Source organism: Orussus abietinus, unplaced genomic scaffold (genome assembly GCF_000612105.2).
Source record: "Orussus abietinus isolate OABI.00-Male unplaced genomic scaffold, Oabi_2.0 scaffold28, whole genome shotgun sequence".
NCBI classification, from domain to species: domain Eukaryota; kingdom Metazoa; phylum Arthropoda; class Insecta; order Hymenoptera; family Orussidae; genus Orussus; species Orussus abietinus.
Genome location: NW_019394431.1, coordinates 122706 through 141332, shown reverse-complemented (window position 1 = coordinate 141332; position 18627 = coordinate 122706). Strand labels below are relative to the sequence as shown.

The window sequence follows — 18627 nt, the reverse complement described above, 5'->3', positions numbered from 1 at the left end:
GACAGAACATCAATTGGTATTCTGTTTGGGTATAGATATTGCAATAAACAAGTAGCATTTGCATTCGCTAAATTGATGCATCATCGATTACGACCTGAAAAATTAAACTGGAGTCAATTAGAGCGTAATTACCAGCGCATAAATTAAAGTCTAACTGCATATGATATAACGAGTGACTTTATAAACTCGCATTTGTATATTCGTTTATCCTTATAAACTTGCTTCGTGATGCTGCATTCCAGTATAAAATTTTCTGCAGAGCCTTCTAAAGCATATAAACCCATCCAAAAGCATGTCGAGGTCCATACCATCGAAGGCCGTACAGTACATATAAAACAGACCATTTTGATTAAAAAGTATTTAATGGACGTCGGACATTTCGCAAAATTCTAACAATTTCTTGCTTTGCTTTTCAGGGGTCAAAGGGAGACGAAAACAGGCAGTCTTAAAATTAGCGTCAATGGGTTATAATCAGCAGTTACAACTTGTTAATTTAACAACCTACAGTCTACTTACCGCACGGCTGCGTTCTGGGTTTGGCAGCATTCGGGAACGAACCACGGAAACACAGAGGGAAATAGGGATCGGAATTAGAAAGGAAGAAGAAAGCAGAAGGTCGACGGATGTTCCCGAAAGACGCGGCAGAAGTTGACAAGAAGTTGCGCGCATTTGGGAGCATCGGCGCGATCCTTCAGTACGGGGGCCCAAAATGTTCTAGGTATATTTTTCAAGAGGAGTATTCGCAAGGGTATTATCAACTGCGCGTGCATTAAGTTAATTTAGTCAATCGGTGATATAGACTCCGGCGAAGAGCGAGGCAGGCCAGCGACCAATGTGCGTCCGCGAGAGCCACGAAAGCGGTGGCGTCGATGAAGGTTTCTCTTTGTTTTGAATGTACAAAGGCACTGTTAAAATTTCAACACTTACTATGAATCTACCTATTAAGGAGGATAGGTGAACCGTACCCCGTGGGCTAGGAGTACGCGACATATTACCAAAGTTGATATTTAACAGCCCGTGCATGACGTGCGAGCGCGCTTTTGGATGTATGGTGACCCGTGATGATAGGCAGGTACCATACCGTACCATACGCGTGTAGTATATTGTACTATATTATATTGTGTTAAAACCGCGCTAAATATGCGTCTACATAATTAACCGTGACCAAAGCCATCGACTTATGATACACACATCGACATAACACAAGTGCATAACAATGCCGTCAATCATCGGATTTATACACGGAGGTCATACACGAACGTCAAGCTTAATACCAAAGGTGCCCTAAGAATTGTGTATTTATGTTTATCATCAGCATTGTAAAAGCAAGCAACTTGTTCAGAAGAATTTAATATCCTTCGGAAAGGAGAAGAGAGAGAGAGTTATATAATATAACGAATGCGAACATATCATAGGGTTAAGAAGGTAGCGAAAATTTTTAAGGACGCAGACGACCTGCGTCCGGTAAGAACAAATGTACCCGCGCGCTAGAACTACGGCCAACTCGGCACGTATTTTGTCTAAGTGCCTTCCTGTTGGTCGAGTTATGCTAACTGTACTGTAAGTCACGATCTAGTATCAACTCAATTGTAACTCGGCCCAAGTATATACTCGACGTAACCAATCTCAGGCCGAGGCAACCCATTTTTAAGTAGTCTCTAGCCGAGCAAACTGCGGCCTCTGTTCCTTGGTTTCTAGCGGTACGCGTGCATGTCGCGACGTCACGACTCGCGCCGAGAACCACGAAGGGAGAAATTATCTATTTCCAAGTATTTCTAGCCAAATTGAAGCTATTTATTCGCGCGGTGTGGAGGGGAGGAACCGTTATCTGACTAATGAGTTTAACAAACGTAGAGGTAGGTGACAGGGGTTGCGGTTAATTAGGGAATGATAACCGATTCTGAGGAATCTGATCGTTTCGAGGGACTGGAGAAGGAACCTTGCGAAACTGGAGAAAAACCTCGACGGGACTTTGCGAGCGTGTAGAGTGGTCCAACTCTCAAATCTGAGATTCCTTCGCAGAAGGGAAGAATAGTATTGTAGTATCTCGTTAACTCGATTATGTTTGATTCTGCGGCGATATCCTGCCTAGTAGAAAAATTTGTTATCGGTAAATGAATCTGAGTAGGGGACAAAGACATAATGGAAGATCGGTGGAATTTGATCGTAGATTCAATGTTGGTCCTAAATTCCAATCGCCAGCTGGAACAAACTCAAGCCAACGTTAGAAGCAGCGTATCCTTGCCATTTTAGGGTAGTATTTAGCAGAATAGAAAATTCAATTAAACCTTCTCTGACTCGAGCGAAATATTTGTTCAAACTCTTGGTATCTAGCAGGGTAAGTCGAAGATAAAAGGCAATTTACAGATGTCAATTTCACATAAGGAATGTCTCGATTTTTCATTTACACTTGTACCGAATATATAGCAGTAATAAGTAATTGGGATACCTTCTTTTGAGGAAATTACCAATTAAGTTGAAACCACTTTGCCTTGGACCACTCTGCATTCTTGCAAGTTTTACACGTCTGAACTTTATATATCACGATGTTATCTCGTATCTACCGACAGCTTCGAACCGTACAGCAGGACGTTTCATCAATGTTACAGAATTTTGTAGTAGGACTGTTAAGTAATGTGGATTCAAGGATGTTGCTGCCTTGGTCTCGGAAATCGTTTCCCACAACGGGAGCGTGGAAACATTCCGATACGCGTTGATATATGGTAATTCATATACCGACCGAAATACATATCATGTAGATTATGGTGATATGCAGTAACTCATATCAATCGAAATACATATCATGTAAATTGTGTTATACCGTGTTAAAGTAGTGAAATAGAAATTAATATCGCCGACAAGAAACTAAAAAAAAAATCGGATTAATGCATATATGACTTCTACCTATGTATTTACCTATCCGAATGGTTCAATACGGAACTATGCAAGGGAAGAAAGTCGTATTTTGCCTGAAAAGTTCGTGTCGACAACTTCAGAAAATCATAACTGAAAGTTGGCTCGAGCTCCTCGAGCAAATTAATACATCCAATGAAGCAAACGCTTCGTCAATGAAAAGTCAATTTAAGTAGATTTTAACGGAAAAGAAACAGAATTTAGACGCTAACTATACTCAACAGTTAGTGGAAGAATACATTAAAGATGAGTTTTAAGGTATTTCAACTGTCAAGTGCTTTTGCCAGGTTTAACACATCTCTAGAAAAATTAGGCTAATTGTTAATTAAAATACTTTTCATGGTATTGTGACATTTTTCTATGCCACAATATCGCGTCCAAGTTGTAACATTTGAGGTGTGACACCATAAGTAGATAATTGGAAAGAATTAAGCATTACTATTTATTGAATTTTAAAAATCAATCCCAACAAATGCTGGATATTTTGGTTATCAGTTTCATTCGATTATGGTGAAACGGGCATTTTTGTTATTTTGTTCCTAATATCTGTGGAATCGTCCCGCAAGGTTACTGTACGTAGAATAGACATGATTGTAACATTGAGGAAACGTACTCTATTGAAGTGACACAACAAGAGTCTATCAAATGCGTTTCGGATAATTGAATAAGGAAAGTACTAAACCAACGCTTATCTAACGACGGAAAAGGTGTTAATATTAACGGTGACCATCTTATTGTTAGTACACCGGCGAAATGCTGTACCGACCGTTTACACGTACACTACTGCAAACTGATGTAATTGCTGTTATTTTTCTACATTGTAAGCCAGGTTACATAAGAACCAATGCTACTGCATAATTATTTACATTTACGCTGGATTCCGTCCTCGATTGAACGTCGGAATCAATAAATGCCGATTCTAATATTTGCCAAATCAGCAGCAGTAAACTGTCAAAAGCTAGACGCATACGCCGGTACCGTTCTTAACGTCGAAAGGTGGAGGTGTGATACATATCATTCAACATTAAGCTAAATGAAATGTTATAGGCCACGTTGTATATACGACAACTTCGGCAAATATGAATGAGTTATGAAATTTTGTCGAATTTACGATTGGACAAGGTTTATCGTCCCCCATTCAAAGCCGACGTTTGCCTATTGAATGTAGGCATTAATTACTTAAGGGGAAATTAGATAATAGATCTTACTTCTTCTATGCATATATTGTTTGAAAAATTATTGATTACTATTAGTCTAACGCAAGTTAAGAAGGGAACAATCTTACGAAAGCATATCAAGTTGCAAATAATAGGAGGGAGGATCAGTACATAGTGATTTTCTCTTCAGGGTAGATACTTACGCTGAATAGTACTAAATCTATTAATTATCATCTGATCTCGAACGGAATATTTAACGCAATCTCATGTTATAAAAAGTACAGACATCAAATAACCATTTTTACAATCTACATTTACAATACATATTGACAATTACTTAGTCGATCATGCAAATTTCCGAAAAAATGTTTATTTACCTCTTGACGTGGATTTAAGTTTATGTAAAACTTTGAACATTCCATTGATAAATCATTCCAGAAGATGAGATGCAAAACAAAGCAATTTTGATATCTGTTAAGCGAAAGTCAAATTTTCACATGTGCAAGAGATGCATTTTGTTATGATATATCGGAAGAGTACTTGCAAGCTAGGCAGTAAAATGCCTTCGTAAATATATTTTTTATTTTTTATAAACATTTGCTGAAAACACGTCACTTTCACTTTAAGTACTTTCGTAGCATTCCATTTATACAGCACTTTGTAAAAAGTGCAATTAATATTTTGCAAAATATAAAGTTTTTATTTTAATGTCATTCGCTCGTAAACATTACATGGAGCACAAAAAAGTAACAGTGTTCATTAATAAAAAAAAAAGTAAGGCAAGTTTGGACGAACCATTTATAAAAAAAAGGTTCAGCATATCGATTTTTTCAAAAGTAAAGTTATCACATTTAGGGATCCTTCTTTAAAAATGGATATTACTAAATTTTCTGGTTCCTCATTTATTTTTATTAAATAATTCAAAAGCAATTAAATTCACAAAATGTTAGACAAGAGACAGTTCAAAACCATAGACTTGTAGAGTAGATGCATCTTCTGATAAAAACCCAATTAATTCGGACTAAATTTTCATGAACAGAATCCAATAAACATACACATTACCGAGTATGTTTTCCAAATATCCGTATAATTTCCCAACAAATAGATCAATAAAACTCACAATGCTGTTTTTTTTAGTGTAGTTATAGAGTAATATACATTACGCATTGTTTTCATTTCTTTATCTATTTATTTATGGACTTATTTATTTATTTATTTCCTATTTATCTAGTGTTATTTTTATTTATTTATTTATTTGAATAGCAGAGTAAGAGGGAACCATTGTTTCATTGCGCGATTCGACGTCTATATTCATTTAATTGAATTTTCTCCAAACTCACGAATTGATATCATTGTCGATTTTGAGCTTTGGGTGGAATAAAATTATTCAAAATTTCGATAAACAACTATAGCTATCCATCAGTTTTCCCGTTTTGCGATTACCTTTCGTGCCTTACGTTTCACCTATCATCATCCGAAAGTTATTAGGCGAAACTAACACATAACACACAAATGGCGTTTTCGTTTCGCATTGCGTAGGAGCATATGTACGCGTACTTGTAGAATATCTCTCGTTATCATAATGCGTGAAAAGGAACACAATTTAAGATATCAAGTCACCATATCGAAACCTTTCGGACACATCTGTAAATCTCAGAAATAGGAAATAAAATACCCAAAACTTCCGATAAACAGCATCAGCTGATCGCCATCCATTCCATCGTTGGAAGCATTATTCTACATGCATTCCAATGTTTTTTATCGGAACTTATAATCAGGAGGAGACACAGAAACTCAGTCACCCTGTACCGAAAGATGCAATTCAAGAGATTCCCATATTAAACTTGAAAACAACCGCGATCTGTAATCACTGACGTAGAAAAATGCAATTAAATAACTCGGCCTGCGATTGGTTAGGGCCGAACGTGCCTATGTTTATAATACGCCTGCGATGAATACATTACCCCGTTAACGCAAACTATCCTTTCCACATTTTCCACGATAGGAAAAAAAAACTATACATAAACCCATCTTTCCGTCTGAACGGTGCATCTCGATGAACAGAATATTTCCTCGACCGTTCTTCGCAAAGTCATCTCGAAGAACTGAACGAGATGCACCGTTGAGACGAGGCGTCGTTTTCTTTGAGAGGACCGAAAATATTGTACCAATTTGTCCTAATGGGCTGTCGCGAGCGAGTGGACAACACGGGAAGATAGAAATGGAGAGAAATGCCTTGACTGTTTGTCTTTTCCCAACGGGTAAGCACAGTTTGTCGCTCGATTTTTTCGACTCGAAGGTCGGCGTATGCGTCGAATCAGTCAGTCTATGCTCCTATTATAATCCGGCAGCCTTTGTTGTTTCCCTGATTTGCCAGTTTCGAAAGTAAAGCGCAGTGTCATTGGCTCTTCGACGGTGTTGTTCGGAGTACGGCTAACTATTACTATGTTCGTAGCGGATGTCCGCATTGCGAAGACACGCATTATTCATCGAGCGATCGTTATACGTTGGACATATAGAAAACTCTACTCGTACCAAGCTTACGTATTCCTCGTGTGAGAGTACATGTAGCCGAGGTGTCGTTTTGCGCCGTAAAGCGTTACTGGGATATAGTGTGCGCCCTTGTTCTTGCAAAGCCTCCCTTTCTTGCCGCCGCCATATTGGAATCGCTGTAATGGCTTCAAACGGAAAGAGAAATGAGTAACATCGCGAATTCAGGTTCCAAAAAGGGGCTCCGAACGATAATGAGTAAAATTACATCCCCTGTAATTTTTTGATGAATTACGCGAGACCCATATCTCCTAAAAGCCCCGAAATTATATAATCTTTATGTGCGTGAACGGTAGGGATATTCTGTTGCATTTTTACGCTCTGTTTATTGGAAATGAAACAATGTACCCTTCTGGTGGCGTATTTTGCGAATTCTGGGTATTGAAATCCGAGTTTACTTTGAATTCATAGCCATTATAATGTCTCTGGTATAGCGGAGGTGACCCAAGAGTGCGATGCGAGCAAGGCCAGTGTTTCTAATTTTAAGGTTGTGATTGTGATGGATTTGCGAAAGTATAGTTAACCACTTGATTGGTATACTTTTAAAATGCTTCGAGTGAAGTCCAGTTACATTAGGCGAGGGTAATTGTCATTAATTGATTTCCTTTTCAACGTGACTCCCCGACTGGAAAGCATTTCTAAATAGAATCCTTCCCCAGCAGTCAAGTGGTTACAAGTCGGGGTACATTCATTTACATGTATTTATATTCCGTTAACTTAATCATCCGAGAGCTAACGGATTGTATTAATTGCCGTCGGTATTAATTTCTAATTTTTATTTCGAAAGTCTGCGTATATACTCAAGACTAATTATTTTACTGGTAATTCGAGTACGATGGTGAACGGTGTGTGTCTGTTTATCTATTATCACATATCTACAAGTGGTATCCGTTTACGATGTCAGGCGAAAAACTAATATACAATATATATATGTGTATATACGTTCATATATACATATATAGTATCACGTGTATGTAAATATCGCATAATTTTTCAAAACTCGAGAAGCCTTTCTTCGTGGGTTTGACTAATTCATGAAAAGTACTTCAACATACAATTATGCAGAGAGTGCATGCATTGAATAAGATGAACGCAAAATCCTTCTCCGGTTAATTCAAGAAAAGAATAATACATGTTGACTTAAAAGTTTGGTTAAAATTTCTATACAACTTTGTCTAAAGTATTAATCTATCGACGGAGTCTCCAAACTTCACGTTTGGGGTAATTATCACCTTTTGGAATCAACGCCGAAACATTTGTTACTTCTTGTTCCATGTAAAGATTAAAGAAACATTTTTACTTTTAAATGATTTCACGTGAAATTGTCACGTATGAAATTCTGGCTGAGTACTTGTAACAATTTCGCGTGCAAATGTATGCCAATAATCTTCGAATGGCGCTCTTACAAAAAGGGCGACAATTTTAACAAAACCTGAAACACAAAGGATTGACATAAAAATGCTGCTCTTATATCAAAGAGATGATTTCGAGTGAAACTTATTTAAAAAATGAATGACAATGAAACATGTCTCCAATTTTATAGAACAAACAAATGATTCACAGTTCACCGCAAGGCGATTCAAAGGTGCTTAGCCAAGATTCATTAGCAATTATCCTTCTGCCAGAACGGAGACGTGAAATTTTAATACGAAATAATCTATCTGCGTATGTACTCCCGGAAATAATGATTTATATTTCCAGGTCTTTTTGGAACCGACACTTTTAACGTTAAACGATACGAAAGAGGAGAGTTCGATGCCTCTTCGGACGGTTGGAGCTTACTTTCGACGTCTTCAATGGTAAACTCGACTCGGTAAATTTTGAAAAATTATGCTTCGTACTTATTATTCAACATCGTACTTTAAATTATCAGATCGCAATTCTAGAGGTCTGTGGGACCTGGCGAGTGATTAAAGGTAAAGGGGTAAATCACACGCTGGGTGTAGACACGTCTAGCAAGATAAACCCGGTTCAGGGTACAATGAATTGCTCTGAGAATTAGAGATCGTTGTTGTTTGTCTATGGGGTATGCCGCCGTTGTAACAATCGTTGAGACAGAGGATTATTTTCCTTTTTGTGCAACTACCTACGTACCTAGTGAGTTTCGTCAGCGCGATATCGGATCGACTTAAAAAATCGTCACATCGTGTATTGTCTTTCGTCCGTCAGTTGTCTCGAGTAAAGCGTTTTATCACGTACTCGCACATGTACATATACATATCGGAAAAGCTCTCAATTAACTTTTGTAAATGATACATTCTAATCGATTGCAACTGTTGAGGAACTCCAGACTCGCGGGATGCTCTTAGCACCTTTGTCTTAAACCTTTATCAGCGGCTCGAGTTGATAGGTCATTACGATTCGAAGATGGAAGACGAAAGAGAGAGAGAGAGAGAGAGAGAGAGAGAGAGAGAGAGAGAGAGAGAGAGAGAGAAAGGAGAGCAATTACAGCAATGAAACTCGATCGGACTTTCATTGTACACTTACTTAATGGTATACTTCGTATTCACTTGATTAGTTTACATTAGTGAGTAAATACGTAGGCGAAGTAGCATAGCTTTATGTGTGAGGTTAATGTGATACTTAAAATTAACTTGACAGTAGTGGTCGGGTGAAGTTTAATTTTAGCGAGATATATAATTCAGTAAAGGCGAGGTTTGAATAACTTCTCCGTCGTCCACGGCTTAAGAGACCGTGAATCGGCAGAAACGGGGTACAGACAATCTGAGACCTCGTCAGATACTGCCGGATACGGCCGACATTTTGAAAGTCGAGTGCCTTTAAATGGGTAATTTATGAAAGTCTCTTCACCGGGATCGGCGACGGTCGGTACAATATAAAAGGCGGACACGAGGCGGCCGCTCGATTTTCGAAACGTCACTGTCGCATCTGGATCAATCCGTCCATAACGTGTCTCGCGAGGCACTGCACAAACGTGCGTATTAATCATTGGGACTACAAAAACATATCATCATATGTCACTAAGATAAAGTATTTAAGCAATAAGATTTTATTTATATGCGTCTAAGTCAAATAAGGAACTAGCAAATAGCGTAAAACATACATATCATGCGTGTGTTTGATCAAGGAATAGCTTATACGTACTCTTTACTTCGTCGTTGTCAGACGTTAATGTTAAACTTATTTACAATTAATTATTAGATTGCAATTAAATTTCTCCAGGTTCTAAGGAAAATTTGGAAATAATAAAATGATCGAAGTACGTAGCTCAATAATTTCACGTGTTTTACTGCCACCCGTCGAGTCCATGCCTTCCTGGACGTGGAGGATGAAACTCTGCGATCTTCCGCTCTTGGCTTTCATATTCCAGAAGCTGCACCCTGAATGGATGCATGTATAAATCTATCGAGTTACCTTCAAAATCGTATGTTCCTAAAATTCGCGCGTACCACTTTTAAATCCCAAAATAAGGAACGTTCTTTCATTGCGGGGCAACTTGGCGTTTATTATGTATTTTTGACGAGAGCGCTCACTTCTCGCACTTTCATCTCACGTGGGTTTATTCGCCGAATTACGTATTCGCTATTTGAATAATTTTCATTAATTGTTTTTCTTTATAAACATTTATTTTCTTTAGGAAATCCATTCTGGCCCTTGGGCGATTCAAATTCCATGCTGCTCCCACTGCTAGTATGTCTCGCGGCAGGAGAGTGCATGCGCATGCGCAGTTCCTTATCACACCTTTATATTCCAAATTTTAATAAAATCCTAATCATCATAAAATCCCCAAATTCTAACAATCAATTTTGAAATATATTAATCAACTATGTATTAGACATTTTTGACGTATGATCGTCAAAAATGATTATCACGTGTTAGTACCATCCTTATGGGATGGCACCGATCCTCGAACTAGCTGTGAGTAGAATTTAATACAGATAAAATTTCACCTTCCCATAAAATAAATAAGATAAGTTAAGGTTAAAGTCGAAGAGGGAACCACGAGTGTTCGCCCCTTACCACAAAAGCGAGCAGTGTCGGTAAGCGTAGGTAAGCCACCACCGTCAACACTCGCATGGTATTACCATCACGAGTACGTGAGCTGTCAACGGCTACTGGTAGATGACACCGCCATCGCGAGTGCGCGAGCCCCTACCAGAAATTCGTTGCGCCGCCCTTGGGGGCAAAAAACAGTGAAAGCTAACGTACGAAACCAGAGTGCAGCACAGGATGCGATCGCGCGACCCTGCCCGTGAGCAATCTCCGAACTCATCTCTGGCTTTACCTTGTCCTTAAGAAACACTCCTAGTTAAATAAATTCATTATCAGAACACTACAATTTACGGAAAATGTTCAATCGTTAATGCAATAAAGAAATGTATGACTTTGATTCCAATAGTTATATATTCTGCAGTTGCTTTAATCGGAGTTTCGACGCACGTTAAGGAATATTGTCATAGCATTGTCTGTTTTAAATATTTTTAATTGTAGGAAAATGTTTCTTAGGATCAATAAAAATAGCTGTGTTATTTAGTTTAACAATTTGCAACTGCAAGTAATTCATAGTAAACCACGTTTATAGAATGTTAATAAATCCCATATCTTTCTAGTAAGGATACATTGGGTATTCCATAGTAGATAACATTGGGAATAATGTTGGTAGTTATTTATATATTTCCATGTGTTTCTAGGTTATGTGAGATAACATACAGTGACTATTCAATTTAAGTACTGTATTATAATTAGGATTGCGGGTTTAACTTACCTTTTCATTCTGTTTTTTTTGGACATTTTTAGTATAGTATTATTTATTATTATATTATTTAAGATTATGAGTGAATCTGAGTCTGATAATGATGATGGAAGGACACACAGAACTTATGCTGAAATACTTGCTGAAAGACAAAATGATGAAGGCTACGCGACTGCAACGTCCAAAGAGCAGGTATATTTTCTTATAATATTATCTACTGGGAAAATATTTTGCCTTTTTATGCCATAAATTTTAGCAATATTTTTATAGGATAACGTGGAAATTGAAGTCCTTAAGTTATATAAGCTGCAGATGGAGCCCCAACTTATTTCATGTACCCACATAGGCTTTTTAAAGAAATCATTAATTCAGTTGAACGAGCAGTATCAGGTACATTATGTTAATAATACCCTGCTTGGTTTATTGTCAACAGTTGTATAAAAGAATGTTAATTTTTATAATTTTTTTAGTGTCTTGATTGTAGCAGGCCATGGTTATGTTACTGGATTTTACATACACTTCAAATCCTAGGTGAAGATCTACAAAATCCTAAATATTCAAAGGTTGTTGGTTTTTTGGCAAAATGTCAATCACCTGATGGAGGTTTTGGTGGTGGACCGGGACAATACCCACACCTTGCATCAACATATGCCGCAGTAAATGCCTTATGTATTATCGGTACAATAGAGGCATATGAAACAATAAATAGGTATACATATAATGATTGTACATGCACTAAGGTTGTTTTGATGATATTAAAAGGAATACTGCCAAAACTGATTTTGGTTATTAAAAGTTTTAAGGAAGTTATTACAGAAAAACTAACAGAAGAATTACTAAACATGTGTCTTATTTGTGGAGATTAAGGACACCGTAATTGCAGAAAGGGACTTCTTCACTTTCTAACTTCATTACGTGGAGAAGATGGTGCCTTCAGCATGCATGTAGATGGCGAAGTAGACATAAGAGGGGTTTACTGTGCGATAACCGTTGCAAAATTAACAAACGTGTATACACTGGAAATGTTCAAAGGGTCTGCAGAGTGGATTGCACAATGTCAAACCTGGGAAGGTGGTTTTGGTGGCTGCCCTGGCATGGAAGCCCATGGAGGGTATGCCTTTTGCGGCATAGCAACCCTAGTACTGCTGGGAAAGTCTCACCTCTGTCATGTACCGTCGTTAATGGTACATTTTTATTTGTTTAACATTTCATAGGGTAAGCATAAACATTCATTGTATTTTTATACTTCCAGCGGTGGTTAGTAAATAAACAAATGCGCCTGGAAGGAGGTTTCCAGGGACGAACTAATAAATTGGTGGATGCATGTTATTCCTTTTGGCAAAGTGGAGCCTTTCCGCTAATCAGTGCAATTTTATCAAACGAGGGCAAAGTATTTGATTCAAATTATTGGCTTTTCGACCAGAAAGCTCTGCAAGAATACCTACTCATCTGCTGCCAGCATCCCTTCGGAGGACTTGTAGACAAACCTAAAAAGTGAGCTCCATCAACTTTCTTTCTTTAATAATACAAATTATAACGATTATATATATTTTTTACAGGAATAGTGATTTATACCACACATGTTATGCTATCAGTGGACTATCTATTGCACAACATTCACGACAGTCTGTAATAGTTGGCCACCCGAATTTAAATCGAGTTGGAGTAATTCACCCTGTCTTTAACTTGATCATTTCAACTGTGAGTGGAGCATTGACTTATTTTGGAGAGCTACCGATACCTGATTGAATGTATGGAAGATTACTGTGGCCTTGCCTGGTTAAAATGTGTTCATGTTAAGGCCGTGCAAAAGAGGAGAATTTACGAGTTGCCCTATGCAGTGTATGCAGGATAAACTCTGATTGGTATTGTCATGCATGATATTTATCAACAGCCTATGCATCTGAAGAAAACTACGTTCTAATTACACTTTCAATATGTTTTTTGTACAAAGTATATGGAAATGTAATACAATAGTCTAATGTCAATGAAATCTCTCTTATCACAGATGCATAAATAAAAGGGCCCAATCCATGTATACAGAATGGTTGATTTTATATTTAGGTATCAACACGTTTTATGTTTTCATGGATATTCCACTAAAATATGCTGAAATTTGGTTAAAGGTACATTCACAATTTTTATTCACTTGCGTCTACCATCGGAAAGACTAGAAGCAGCAAAGTTAGAATACAGTTCTAACGAAATTTTAGCATATAATCGCTGGATGTTTTCAGTACAGTTTAAAAATGTTTGAAGGTAACTTCTGAATATTTTTCAAAGCGTTCAATTAAAATTTTTAGAATATTTCCTATAAAATTTATCAACACGATCACTTAGATTTTTTTACTTCGTTCAATTACGGAATGAAAAAAACTCCAATGCCGCTGTCTGCATTTCAAACCAAGTTCTCCGTCGGTACGGAGGTTAAAGACCACGTGGTCATGATGATGCAAAGCGGGTATCAGAACTTGAGAATACGTTCCGCAACGGAATAAGGTTAGGTTCTTCTGATTCCAGACAGTTTGTAGAAATTTTAAATATTTGGAAACTTAAGGAAGAAAGAATATTTGGACCTGTTTCGATCCCGTTGGACCGGGAAGGAACCGAAGGGGGTTATGGCCAAGTATTTGGCCCAAATCATTGTCTTGGGCTCTCAAGTTATTGGTCGTGCTTTTGCACGCGCTCTTCGCCAGGAGCTCGCAGCGAGTAGAGAAGCAGCACGGAAAGCCGGTGATGGGGCCAAAGGTTCACAACATGCAGCAGCTAATTTACGAACAGGAATGGCTCTGGATGAAGCTCTGCGTATTTTAAATGCAGAACGGCCTGATCAAACGGATGTCATTCAGAAGAACTACAAGTATCTCATGGAGGCAAACGATAAATCAAAAAGTGGTTCGTTTTACCTACAGTCCAAGGTTGTGAGGGCTAAAGAACGTATTGACGAAGAGTTGCAAATCCTGAACTCCTTTCAAAAAGATGGCAAAACACATACCAAATCTCAAGACTCTACGAAAGATACTTAGCACATTATTTGTTTTCCTAGTCCAAATTTACAATTTTTCTTCAAAGCCTGTATATATTGCAAACTGTAACTACTGATAGATAGTGACCAACCTAGGATATATCGAAGAATGTAAAAGGTACAACGTATTCTTATGTACTATCGGAATGCATCATTAAGATGTGAAATAAGCAGTTGCCTTATTTCAATGACACATTCGATTCACTATGTCCGAATGTGTATTATAAATAAAGTAAACTCAAATTTTTGAGCAGTGTGAAAACTGATTGATTGAGTCGATATGTATTAACAATAAGTACAAAAACTTTGTAGCGTATCTGTACATATTTGAGTAGTTCTACTCATTATTTGAAATGCATGTTTACTTTTACTTTATTAAGCCAACTAATTTTGCGTCTTCAGGTTTTATTCTATTTTGCATTTGACGGATGGCGAAACGTTGATGACTGTGCGACACTGACCACAATTTTGGTAAGTATTGTGGTTTCATGCTTCTTACAAAATGTTCTCGCCATAGTCTTTCTAATTCAATAAGCCCACCTTTATTGTTTTGAAAATGATATACAACCTACAACATATAAATAATGGTATTAGACATTTTTCTCATTTAAATAGAATTATTGGGAGCTTACCGCTTGACCATGTGGCATATAACTGGATGGTAGTGGCGGATGCATAGGTCCATTTTTCAGCTGCCTTTCCAAAACGTCAAGTAGATCTGCGGTAACTTTTTGGCCAGTACATTTCACAATAACGGATTCAATTTGTGGACGCCTTTTCGCGGGTAATGAGTTTTGATTTTTAAGTGCCTTAACTGCTGAATATAATTTACGCCAATCACTAGAAGTTTTGTGCCATTGATGTGGTAATGTTTCAAATAAAGGAGCACCACACATAACTGCTAACTTTTTTCTAAGTTGCAGATCGTGGAGATTACTAATTTCATGGCACTCTGGGCAAAGTAATAAAATATCATGTGATTGATGAGATTTCATTATTTCTAAAAAAAAAAAGCAATGAACTTTTAAACTACTAAAATATATGTTTCAATTCAATATTTCATATAAGTCTTACGTATGCTTACCAGGAAAATATTTACGGTATTCTTTTGGGACAACGTTTTTCTTGATAAACTTGTCCGAAGAACCACAAACTACACACTGATTAACTTTGACTTGTGTATAGTATTTGCCAACTTCCCCTAAAGCCCTTCCAGAGGGCTCAAATGTCAATCGCACAGTAAGTGGATCTTCCTGTATAATAGTTCCTAATCCTTTTGCAATATACCATTCAGCTTTTTTACGATCACAAGTACATAATACTTCCCCATCTGGTGCTTCCAGATAACAATTATGATACAATGGTTTATTTCTTGCTGGTATACTATTTTTATGTGGTTTGTTATTAATCTTAATTTCTTCTGGACTGATTTCTTTATTAATTGTTGTATTAAATTGTTGAACCTTGAACCTGTAACATCATAAAAACATAGCAACCATAATTCTGTTGGAACTGAATAATCCAAAATTGTAATGTAAATTTATAAAGTATCAATAGTTTTGTCAAAACAATGTATTCTTGCTAAAAGAAAGGGATATATTTTTCCAAAATTGAATGACCTCGTATCAATGACTCCTTGAGGTAGACCATGAAATTTTTCATCCGCGTCTGCATTCCATATCCTTTTTAAATAAAGTATCAAATTTTTCCAGAGAGAATATTTAACTTTCGCTTGTTGTCTTATCTGAAATATTGTATGAGTAAGTTATAGTTTATAGATTTCATACTAAAAAGTTATTTTTCAAATTAGAAAGGGAAAATAATAGAATCACCTGATGATAAATTAAAACTGAAGCAACGGCATCATAGGCAGCGTAGACAATCTGCTCATTGGTAAGATTATCAGCATTCCAGTCGCTACATCTTACCTCTGTTGCCTTATTCATTTCTATTCCTAAGTATTCGAAGCATAATGCAGCTAAACTTTTAGGACTTGGAAGACCCAAACTTTTTGCTAATGATCTTAAATCAAGAGTTCCAAAAATGCAGCATCCATAGTCATTTGTTAATTTTTTACCATCTTCAAAAGAAGCAACTCCAACTTTTAGTACTCGCCTATTGGCTAGTAATTCCTAGACATCAATGTTTATATTAATAATAATGTTTTTTTACACACAGAAATTGTAAGACTTATAAAATTCTAAGTAATGATATCGATATAAACAAACATACTTTAAGTTTAGTTGGTATGTAGCCAATTTTTCCAAGACGAAATAGAGCACAAACTCCATTGTAAGTTGCTAATTGAAGTAATGAAACAGGTCCCTCGTTAACCCATTCACAGTCAAATCCCAGGATGCCATTAGATAAGTTACTGTAATGTTTGCCACAAAGTTGAATTAGAATCATATTTCTAATTTAAATGTTAAATCAGTATCTCTGCTTAGATTTGAGAAATCTGATTTAAATTCTATTTATTCAAACGAAGGTCAAGTGCCAGCTTATGGAAGAAAAAATGTAAATATGCAGAGGTATCAACTGCTTTATTATGATATATCATGAAGTGAAATGTACATAGGTAAATACTAATAATAGGCATTAATTAGAAACAATTAATAATAAAATATTCGTCCAATGTGGTAGAATAAAGAAGCAAAATTTACCAGTGAATACGTTGAACGGCGTAATCACATTTCTCCAAGGAATCAGCCAGAATAATTTTATCCAAAGTTACATGTAATTTCGTGTTATTATTCGTCTTTGAAGTAGAGTTACTATTATGGTTGGTAATACCATGGCACAATCGTTTGACGCTACGAAGTACGTTGTTGCGATACTTTGAAGCCAAGAGAACCAGTCCCACGGTTACACAGACAAAAAACATTGTGTTGCTTGACAATTGTTTTCAAACGACAATTAAATTATAGATATGTACAATTGGATTATACGAAATATTTCTTCTCGATCAACGATTGAATAATGAATACATAGTATCCGATAAATGTACAATTAACTATTTGCAGTTAATATATCGTAAGTTGCTTTAACGAATAAATAAATTAACACGAATTACGAATAAATAAGTATTAAGACTTTGAAGACGATCAATTGACTGGAGTAAACATAAAAGATTGACACGGGAGCACGAAAGTCCTCATTGAAAAGATTAACTTAAAAATAACATGACTCAAGAGTAGAGAGAAATGATTATTGGATATCATGTAAAAGATACATCGCGAAGGCGTTTCTAACGTCCGAGGTTCAAGGATCCCCGTAGCAGGGAAATAACACAAAATCGAACCGCGCGGCTACGGGGATTTATACGCGACTACTGCGTTCAAAAAGGATTAGATAGAACGGAAGGTCTCAAGTTCAGCGCTCTCTCGTGGTTTAATTACCCGAACTAAATACCCCCCACCCGCAGCCTTCCTGGAAAATTTCAACCTAATTCTATTCGGTTCTAATCTAAAAGATAGGCACGTAAGTAAAATACACATGATTTTATGAAATCGATATGTTTTACTCAACACTTAACTTAATGTAAATAACATGGTAATCAGTTGAATTAAATATAGCGGTTAGAAATCGGCCTAGGTGGCGCAGCGGTTGGAAAGCGAAGACTTGCCGTATCTCGTGGCGGTAATTTGAACGCCCAATGACACCTGATGACGACTTGGATGTCTCAGCAACGAATTGGATGTTCCGCCAGCGACCGTGTTTAAACTGTGGACCATTTTTCGATCGCAATGGCAGTGGTAATCGTGTCTTTCGTCGGAAATTGTGACCAAGGGCTACCAAGACCGATATCTGGACTGCTGGGTTCACGTTCCGCGATTAATAGAGGAGTGTAAAAATCAACGCAGCACGCGTTTGAAGTGTTTCGAGAACTGAACCAATAAATGGTGCTGTTGGCCATATATGGGAACTTTCTGCTCTATCTTGTCCGTCTAATCTTCGTTGCTTTGATGGATTCAGTGTACCTTACCTGTTTTCTTTTTTCTTTGACATACGCCGGTTTCTTAACCATTTCTTCATTCTATCCTCTGTTTACCTTTTACCGTTTTTTTCACGAGGTGGATTTCCCGCCAAATCGATAACTTCTAGATATGGCAAGTTCGATATCAAATTTAAATGTATATTTTAATACTATGTAACATTTTACAGAATTATGAAAACTGATACTTTGTCTTGTAATAAAAATTAAATGTAGACTGCAAGTCTCGGCAAAAAGGTTCCATTTACACAACTTTCAGGCTAAATTCACTACA

The 18627-nt window shown here is 37.0% G+C and overlaps 4 protein-coding genes across 9 annotated transcripts in view; 3 read left to right on the top strand and 1 right to left on the bottom strand.

Annotated features, from left to right (window-relative positions):
- The window catches only part of LOC105701313 (protein couch potato), a 43406-nt gene extending 33550 nt beyond the window's left edge, over positions 1 to 9856 (top strand). Inside the window, exon 10 of one of the 2 annotated variants that reach the window (XR_001104203.1) lies at positions 417 to 455. Coding sequence is in view for 1 of the 2 variants with exons in the window: in XM_012427960.2 (XP_012283383.1) it covers positions 417 to 449 (33 nt within the window). In the remaining variant the exon portion in view is untranslated. Of the gene's footprint in view, positions 1 to 416 lie in introns of both variants that reach the window. The other variant, XM_012427960.2, reaches the window with a different exon arrangement.
- Positions 9857 to 10785: 929 nt separating this feature from the next.
- On the top strand, positions 10786 to 13372 carry LOC105701311 (protein farnesyltransferase subunit beta). Of its 5 annotated transcripts, none has more exons than XM_012427958.1 (7): positions 10786 to 10833; positions 11410 to 11526; positions 11605 to 11724; positions 11805 to 12043; positions 12218 to 12518; positions 12587 to 12828; positions 12894 to 13372. In XM_012427958.1, exons 2-7 carry the CDS (start codon positions 11413 to 11415, stop codon positions 13081 to 13083), a joined length of 1206 nt encoding a protein of 401 aa, XP_012283381.1. In that variant the 5' UTR covers positions 10786 to 10833; positions 11410 to 11412; the 3' UTR covers positions 13084 to 13372. The 5 variants fall into 5 exon arrangements, with proteins under 5 accessions (XP_012283381.1, XP_012283380.1, XP_012283379.1 ...); XM_012427957.2 differs by lacking the exon at positions 10786 to 10833 and adding an exon at positions 10842 to 10959; XM_012427956.2 differs by lacking the exon at positions 10786 to 10833 and adding an exon at positions 10842 to 11236.
- A 435-nt stretch (positions 13373 to 13807) lies between these two features.
- On the top strand, positions 13808 to 14853 carry LOC105701359 (mitochondrial import inner membrane translocase subunit Tim16-like). The gene is made up of 2 exons (XM_012428042.2): positions 13808 to 14477; positions 14762 to 14853. The coding sequence occupies exon 1, from the start codon at positions 13953 to 13955 to the stop codon at positions 14358 to 14360; it is 408 nt and encodes a 135-aa protein (XP_012283465.1). The 5' UTR covers positions 13808 to 13952; the 3' UTR covers positions 14361 to 14477; positions 14762 to 14853.
- LOC105701357 (exonuclease 3'-5' domain-containing protein 2) lies at positions 14619 to 17704 on the bottom strand. Its single transcript, XM_012428040.2, has 7 exons — positions 17023 to 17704; positions 16592 to 16733; positions 16192 to 16491; positions 15979 to 16103; positions 15444 to 15829; positions 14992 to 15359; positions 14619 to 14927 (listed from the first exon to the last, which is right to left on the bottom strand). Exons 1-7 carry the CDS (start codon positions 17241 to 17243, stop codon positions 14727 to 14729), a joined length of 1743 nt encoding a protein of 580 aa, XP_012283463.1. The 5' UTR covers positions 17244 to 17704; the 3' UTR covers positions 14619 to 14726.
- Positions 17705 to 18627: the final 923 nt, after the last annotated feature.

Excerpts from the sequence above, each read along its gene's own strand:
- LOC105701311 (XM_012427955.2), top strand. Across the intron at positions 12,044-12,217 it reads GCATATGAAACAATAAATAG|AAAGGGACTTCTTCACTTTC; the intron begins GTATACATATAA and ends CCGTAATTGCAG. Across the intron at positions 12,829-12,893 it reads CTTGTAGACAAACCTAAAAA|GAATAGTGATTTATACCACA; the intron begins GTGAGCTCCATC and ends TATTTTTTACAG.
- LOC105701359 (XM_012428042.2), top strand. The coding sequence starts at position 13,953 with ATGGCCAAGTATTTGGCCCAAATCATTGTCTTGGGCTCTCAAGTTATT.
- LOC105701357 (XM_012428040.2), bottom strand. The coding sequence starts at position 17,243 with ATGTTTTTTGTCTGTGTAACCGTGGGACTGGTTCTCTTGGCTTCAAAG. Across the intron at positions 16,104-16,191 it reads CAGTTTTAATTTATCATCAG|ATAAGACAACAAGCGAAAGT; the intron begins GTGATTCTATTA and ends ACAATATTTCAG. Across the intron at positions 15,360-15,443 it reads ATACCGTAAATATTTTCCTG|AAATAATGAAATCTCATCAA; the intron begins GTAAGCATACGT and ends TTTTTTTTTTAG.